Source organism: Sipha flava, unplaced genomic scaffold, assembly GCF_003268045.1.
Source record: "Sipha flava isolate LNK unplaced genomic scaffold, YSA_version1 258_pilon_pilon, whole genome shotgun sequence".
NCBI classification, from domain to species: domain Eukaryota; kingdom Metazoa; phylum Arthropoda; class Insecta; order Hemiptera; family Aphididae; genus Sipha; species Sipha flava.
Window position 1 is genome coordinate 2,474,288 of NW_020272917.1, and position 8,858 is coordinate 2,483,145.

Genomic DNA, 8,858 nt, shown 5'->3' on the forward strand with positions numbered 1-8,858 from the left:
GGTATAGGTACCCATAACATTGATTAAATATACATAAATGGTGAAATATTATGTCTAATTGGATTTTGCGTAAACATCGTTTACGCACGTTGTGATCCGTTACGCTTTCCATAGTGATGGGCAAATACCCGGTAAATATAATTTCAGATAAATACCGGGTTTTCACCCGATAAATTGGATAAATTTATTTTTAATGCTAAAACCAATCCATGGATATCACAATACTTTTTTAGTGATGGAAAACGTTTTTGATTTTTTGGGTTTCGTTTTTGTTTTACCTTTTTGATAACTTTTTTTTTTTTTTATATCCTTATTTCTTATACCTAACTTAAAATAGTTACAATGAATATTCAATATACTGAATTTAAGAATGCTCTTAAGTTATAATTAATTATTCTTTATATTAAAAATTTAAATTTAAAATCAAAATTATAATTTATTTTTCATACGAAAATAATAAAATTCAAAATTTTAAATTAAAATGTTTTTAAAAAGTGCATTGTAAAGAGTAAAGACGTTAAGTAAAATACTATTTTAGATTTCTATAAAGTCATGTTATTGTTACAATTAACTATAATAGCCAATAGGATAATGAGTACGAATAGGTATAATAAATTATAAAACAAAATCAATTTCTAATCAACTGCTAAAATCAATAGATAATAATATAATCATATTATAATAATTGAAGTGGCATCTATGTTATAGATTACACTATGATCCATGACCGTCGTCGTGAAAGATAATATAATTTTACCGTCACCACAGCAATGTGTATGTGCCATGTGGACTAAAATTAATTATTGCGCTATGCTATTAATATATTTTATTTGTCAATAATTACCTATTAGTTATCAGAATTATTAACTTCTTGATAACAGATATATTTTATTTCGTAATAAATAATAATAATATAATACTATTATTTTTGTTTATTTTCGTTTTCGTTTTTCATTTTTTTCGTTTAAAAATGTTTTTTAAAAACGTTTTCCATCCCTGCTTTTTTATGATTGTTTCCTGACTTTTTCATGTCTTTTCAAGACTGACTATTAGAGTACATAAATTATATTTATGAAGTTTTTGTTAATTTTATTCACTTTGGCAAATTTGAATATTTTATTACAGAAATTACATAGGACACTTTTGTTTTCACCGCGATGGTAATGCTTCCACACAGGATCTTTTACCCGACCCGTGATTAAAAAAAAAAAAACTATTACTAAACTAATTAACATTTGACAAAAGAACTTGTATTGATCAATTAGTAGTATAATTTTTAGCATTGATTATAGAATAGATCTAATCCATAATCAATGGTTGTAGTATCAGTTATATGATATCGATACCTATCAGTAATAAAAATAGAAATATACAGTTTGACCAGATTAAAAAAAAAAAATATTTACCCAAATTTTTAGTAGGTAAATATTATAGCGGGTAAATACCCAAAATATTTATCTACCCATCGAGTATTTACCCACGACACTTCAATATACGTTTGAAAACGCTATACTTCGTGTTTCAATTGTTTGAACACTCGCGTCATGCTGAGTAAATTATTTGAAACAACTTTTTTATATTATTTTTATTTTCCGTAAAATGCGGGTTCTTTAACATTAAACAAATGTCGACTCTTTTAAACTTCGTAAACACTTCGGTGACGCCAGTTGTTTTTGGCGCAGCTCGTGGACATTCTGTCGAAAAAGTTCCACAGTTTCTGGTCCGACGTGCTCGTGGAATCTTTCTTCCGATCGCCATCGTCGTGCGAACCGCTTTGCACTCGTCCGTGCTCGTGACGTCGGTGCCGCGCCGGCGTGCATTGTTGTTGTTCCGGTCGTCGGACGTGGCCTCGGCCATTGGAATGTTCAACGTGGAGACCGGGGTGCACCGGTTGCACGGTTGCCGCGGTCCGAATTCGAAACGGCGATGGTCGTAATTGGTGTAGGCTGTGGCGGCGGGGGCGGGGCCGATGCGTTTTTTGGCTCCGGGAGCGCGTTCCTGTGGCCGCGGGGCATAGCGAACCGGTTGACTCATGGCCGTGACCGCGGATTTCCGTATCCGACGTTCTCGGTTACGCAATATCCGCCGTCGCATTTGCTTGTCCACCGGCGGTTTGGCCCACACGACTTCGAGACGCACACCTGAAGCCACGTCCCTGAAACAGTCCAGTGCGTCCATGGCCGACTGCGCATCCTCACGCCGCTCAAAGTGCACGAACGCGTAGTTCCTCAGGTTCTTCACGCGCTCCACGACCCCGTACCGGCCAAACATCTTGGCCAACACGCGTTCGTCCAGCACGCCGCCGTACTTCTTGACGAACAGTACGCGCACCGTGGCCATCGTGTTCGCGTCCACCCGCGGTTCCGGGTCCGCCCAGTCGACGATTGTCTTGCACCCGAACACCTTTTGCTTCGACAGTGCCCACTTGGCGCCCGTAGCCGCGGCCACCGACCCGTAGTCCAGGAAGCAGAAGCCCCGGTGCATCGACGGGTCGTCGAAGTTCTTGTACGTGATCACACGCACCAGATGACCGCGCGTTATTCGGCTCACTTCGTCAAATATCTCCTTTTCTGTCTTCACCTTCGGCAGATTACCCACGAACAGCCTGCACTTTTGGCCGTCGTCCTCGATGGTCGAAATTCTATCCGAACGGTTCGTCATCGCTATTCTATCACGTGGTATTATCAACTGTAATTCTTGAGCGTGGTCGACGATACGATGCGTGCGTGATGTGGTCGCGAATGCCTCGTTTCTTGATCGTTTTAATTTTTTATACTCTTACTGTCCACAGTGTTTCCGTTATGTTGTCTTGTTAACAACGAACGTTCGATTAATATTTCGTACTTGTCTTACAATCGTTAAAAACAATCGCTATGGTGTTATACAATATTGATTTTGTATACATAGCCAGCTGGCTATTACATAGCACTATTTGTAATCGGGTGATTTAGTGTTTTTTTTTATATATACATATGCATCGTATGTTTTTTTAATCTCATTTAGACCCATTATAGTTTTAAAGGTCAACAGTAAATAATATTGTTAGTATATTATTGTATAGATTTCCAAAGAATATATAGCGGTGCCCTTGACAATGGGAAACGTACAACCTCGAGACGTAACGCTGGTCTCTAGCGTCGGCATCAAAATCTTACCATTTTGGCCTGAAGATCCAGCGGTCTGGTTTGCGCAACTCGAAGCACAATTTGCTTTGGCTAACATTATTCAAGACTCCACCACGTATTATCACTCGCTATTTCACAACTCGACGGTCTTGTCATTTATACACAACTTTTAAGTTTAGAGTTATAAACGTTGGTCGCTGGTTCGGCGCCCTTGAGATGTAACATACTCGGGGTGACTCCGGGGCACAATCCTTTTTCCCGTCATTAAACGCGCCAAACGCAACGACGGCGTTTCCAAGCTCGAGTAATGCGATAGTGCGCGCGCGGGTACGAAATATATTGCATTACCAGGTTCGACTTGCGATTTTCGCCACACGCACATCGCGCAATCGTGTGTGCCCCCACAGAGATTTCGGAAATCGATGTCGCGAAATGCATACGATATGAACATTTGTTCAGTAAATAGGTTCTACGAGTTTCGAAGAAACAAATGTTCTTTATCTACATCCGCGTTCGGTGCCGTGTGTATCGCACAAGACCGACGCTATGCTACCGGCAGTGATGTATTGGAGGGTATACGGGGATATACGGCGTGTACCCAATACGCTATTTTTATCCATGGCGTATAGCTTATAAGAAATTGATGATACGCGGGTATACGGCCGTATCTAGCGTATAGCTTGTAATTTGACAAATAACTGTATAATACCTTGACTAACCTAACTTGTAGTTAGATTTATGATGTGATTCGGTATCGAATATATTATTATTAATTTTTTTTTAGTGAAAAATTCAAATTTGTTATCATTTAACAACAAGTTTTTGTTATCAAACAGTCATAAATAAGGATATGTAGTTCATTAGTGAGTTTTGTGGATTTCTGCCATATTATAGTTACTACATGAAATGTAACAAATAACACGTATACCCATCATTTATTTTAGCAATACATCACCGGTAGTCTACAATGCAAAAAAAAATTGATTCGAAAAATCGGACACAATTGTCCATTTATAATGCGACTACAGTGGTGCCGTGGAGAAAAACGCAGTGATAATAAAAGCGGGTTCGAGAAATGTTGGGACAACGTTCATAGGTACGTGCGTTACGTAGCGTCAAAGCCGGGTTCAGAAGAAAGGCCGAGTGGGCTGCCCAGCGGTCCCATAATTGTACGACCCTCAAATTAAGATACAGATAAAATATTTTATTTATGTGTACACTTATTTAACTGATAACAGATGTAATTGCGTTCATCGGCAACGAATGGTGTTTTAGAATACAGATGAAAATTTGGGCGATTCGTGTTTTTTCGAGTACTACGATGACTCACACTCGATTTGATTGTTTTTACGATTGTCTTTTATTAAATAAGTAGTCAATTGTTACCACTGCTAAACACGATAATGAACGTGGTTTAATAATAAGTAAAACAAAATATAATTTTTCGTTCGTGTATATGCCTTCCCTCCCCCTTCCCCCGAATATTTGAATCCGTCATCGTGTAGCGTACTGCGGGGTCGCATTAAGCGGCAACGGTATTGCGATATGTTGTACGCGTGCACGCAGTGCTTTTCACACGATACAGCATCGGTGGCTACGTGTACCCTATGCAGGGTATGGAGGGCTAGAGCCTCGGGACCCGTCGTCTCTGCCTTTTATATAACATTTTTTTATAATCTCATTCGCTGCAGTGAAAACTAGATGCGAGTTTGAATATTTTTATCGCACTAAAATATGTACAAACAGTGTGCGTATCCTGGCCAAACGAGTGCAAGTAAAGGGAGCCGGGAACCGATCAGTGCCGGGGCCCTCAAAATTTCTCGTCGGCCTTAATCCTGTAGGATCGATCGGGTAGCAAATGGCTACGACGTGCACGTGCGCGAGGCGTACAAAAGCGTGCGGTTGGTCGGGCGAAGGGGTGTGCGCGCGTTGCCATGCACTGCAGGCTCACCACGACTTGAAGATGGGAATGGAAAAGTCGAACTCTTGGACGTCCGAAGTGGTCACCACGATCGGCACCAACAGGAAATCGCCCGTCTTCTCCGTCAGCATGATCTTCCCCGCGGCGAAGTCGCCTCTTACGTACTTGCTCCTGCGGCGCGACACACCGTACGAAAATCATTATTGCACGTTCCATCCAGACAAATCGACGTTCGTTGCGAAAAAAAATCAATAATAATTATAAGCAAAGATAAAAAGTATTGGCGTTTATATTTCCAAATTATAACCGAGAGAACACGAAATTCAAACAAGTCGATTTATATTTCAGATACTATAATGTGTGACACTGGAAAAATTAAATATATTAAAAATCAATTTGTGAAACGATTTCATCAAACGCGAAGAAGAAAAAAAATCAGCATTAACAAATGATAATAAATAATAATAATAATAATAATTATTATTATTATTAACAAATAATTAGTGTTCATTTTTCAAGAAGACGATCGTAGTTAGCATTTTGTGACGTCATTACAATTGTACTAGCTCTAACTTTTTTACTCTTGTCAGTCAAGTCTAACGAGTTGATGTGCCATTGACCATTGTTGTTATCGTTGCTAAACATGACATGTAACCAATGCGTGATATTTAAATTTATCTTAAAAATGACCCGTTTTCTTAATACGAAATTGGATACATGTCACATTATTCAAATTTCTCCTTGCGTTTTATGATAGTGTGGTGGGAGTTTTTCAAGTAATTTTTCGCTTTTTAAAACGTTTCTATAATTTACGAATAATTTCAAAAACATTTTATGCCAACTGTAAAACGTATACAGTTACTTGCGATACATTTAGTGTTTTGAACGGTCAATAAAAGTGAAAACTTTAAACAATATTCAACATTTCCTCAATGGTTTTACGAAAGCATTATTTGTATTTGAGATCGTTTTGAAAACGTGCGTACCATCGTGATTTCAAATGAGTTTTTCAATGGCAATTAATCAATCGGTAATACTCAGGGCCGTCCCTAGGGCTGGGCAAGCGGAGCCCTCGTCCAAGACCCCGCGCTCTCACCACAGTTGGAAAGGCCTTGCTTTCATAGATCATAGACACAATAAAAAAAAAATGTACATATCATTTTTTTTTCACGTAAAATTGTTTACTATGCAATTTATTTATTAATTTACTTGTTCATATTGTTGTAAGTGCAAGGTACTATATTTGTTAAGATCATTTGCGCACATTTGAGTTCCAATATGCAACTGACGCGCGGTAGTGACATTTTCGACATTCAAGGCCCCGCGATGTTACGCTGCCCCGAGCCCCGCGAATCATCAGGACGGCCCTGGTAATACTGCTTACACTTTTGTGGGGGCGTTACTCGTCTTGTTTTTCGTTCGGCGGGACAACGCGGACCCGTACATCGGTATTGATGTTATAATAACAATAACGACATAACCGGCTGTTAAACCAGTTGGACACTACGAATATAATAATATGCACATAAATTATGCGCCGTACAACACGTCGCGCACGTGCGTGTACAGACAAAAACACAGACGTGTACGTTCGATGATGATGAACAACAAGTGCCGCGAGCGCGCGCGTTCGTTTGTTCGACGTCGATTTATCATCCGGTGGAAAACAAAAAACGACGACGGGACGCGTGGCTCGGAATCCGCGAGAACACACGCGAGCGCGCGCGTATAATTACCGGTCGAACACGTTACAATTGGCGTCGTTTAGACGGCGCGAGCGCGCGCGGCCCACAATAGACACCGATGGCATTGTCGCGGTTTTGCATATTTATTTTTTTTTCCCCCGACGGCACATCCGCGACCACGTCTAACCGACGTGCACAATTAACCCGTTCGGGCCGCCCCTCTCCCCGGTGACGGCGTGCACACACCGTTATTGGACGCGTTCCTCGCGAGAGTTTCCGCGTCAATCGCGTCGCTACGTCCTCGTCGGCACACGTACCACATCCGTCGGGTCACCGCAACCATGGTCGGTCAGTGGAGTTTGTTCGTCGTCTTGTGCATATCGTCGCTCGTCGGAGACCTGGTGTTCGGAGTAAGTGGCCCATCCTCCCCCCTCCCCCCGTCATCGGTGACGACCCGCGCACCACTCGGAACCGCATCCGTTTCGGATAATTCTCTAGAAACGCACCTTCCGACCATCATTTTTACCATTTAGCACGTAGACCACCGACGTTCGCCGTTTTCTGTTTATCTTATTGCGTTCTTTACCACCGAAACCCGTTTGTACGTCAAACATTTGGCGCATACCTAATACACTACCGACCTGGTGTTCTCATCGGATTGTATAAAAAAGAAAAATTGTTTTTTTTTTTTTTCAATGTCACCGTAATATGCACTTTTATATGTACAATTTGGATAGGTGCTCGTACTTGCCCCTGAAAACGTTGTATTTCATATATGATATGTTTACTAAGACTGCTGCTCCGTAGTTAGTGCTGGATTTAACGGGGGCGCTATGTACCGGAACCTCAAGCTCGAAAAACCTCTAAACCAATATCTAAAACTGTCCGTTTCGTTATTTTAAATTTACCCATTAATCGTGGTACTTGAATTTCGGTTATTATTTTTTTTTTTCTAGTTATTTAATATATCGAATTGTATTAAACAAATATAAAAGTGTTATGTTTCGCAAATTGTTTTAAATGGCATCCAATTAGTATTTGAACATAGGTCTCCTTAGATTCAGATCGGGACTGTCCGTAGTACAACTACAAGCTTTGGTACAAGGGCGTATTTGAGTTGAGACCATGGGGGGGAGGCGAAACTAATTTTTCTTCGATACAAACTTAAAAATAATTTACATTTCATTACCTACAGCTTATGTTCCCAGTAGCGGATTTAAAAATTCAAATGAAGTCGACAAATCCAAAAGAGGGACCTCGTAATAAATGTATCACTAACATTCTTAGCCCCGTTTTACAAAACTGCTTGTAAACGATACAGTTTGTATTATAATTTTTTTTTTGTGGTAAAATTTAAAAAAAATTAACTACAATTTTTTTTGGGCCTTAGTAAACAATTTAGGAAGAGGCCCCATCGGCATCTGCCGATTAAACGACCATTAAATCCGCCACTGCATGTTCCTGTTATAATGATAGACCAGTGATTTATATTCTTAATTATTTATACATTACATTTTTTAAATAAATCAATGTATTATATTAAAAAAAAAAAAAAAAAAAAACGAGCCAGGGGGGGGACAAATGCCCCCTTCGCCCCTCCTTCAAATAAGCCCTTGCTTTGATATTATTTAACACGGATTCTGTTTTAATTTAGAGTATGTTCCCGAATATACCATCGAACCCTTCGCCGCCGCCTGAGTTCATAACTACACATCAAGAAGTAAGGAACGTATATTCTTAATTCTAATTTTTTTTTTCCAATCTTCATCAATTGTAAATAGTCTAGTATTGATCATATATTGAGTATGCTTTAAGGTCAATTGGCCGTTAAAAAATTTAGCTACACCTGCAGAGGTAATCGTCGCGAAAGAAGTCAAAACCAACGACCGGGAGCTTCAAGTGGAACGGACGACACAAGAGAAAAAACTGGGAAAGTGATCGCCAAGCTGTGGATGTTTCGCCAAAAATTATTGTGATCAACAATGAACAGAAACCAGTCAGTGGGATTTTAATTCACAACACAACACAAGATGGAAATAAAAAATTATCTCTGTCCATTAAATGATGAAGTACTAACACCAGAAGTACCTACCTATGCAACGTAAAAATTTTTATGTTTTTTTTTTT

At 39.6% G+C, this 8,858-nt stretch overlaps 1 protein-coding gene across 1 annotated transcript in view; it reads right to left on the reverse strand.

Annotated features, from left to right (window-relative positions):
• Positions 1-8,858, reverse strand: part of LOC112684870 — a 29,792-nt gene that overhangs the window by 17,552 nt on the left and 3,382 nt on the right. The window contains exon 2 of the mRNA XM_025556586.1: positions 5,077-5,217. Within this exon, the coding sequence (XP_025412371.1) occupies positions 5,077-5,217 (141 nt within the window). The remainder of the gene's footprint in view (positions 1-5,076; positions 5,218-8,858) is intronic.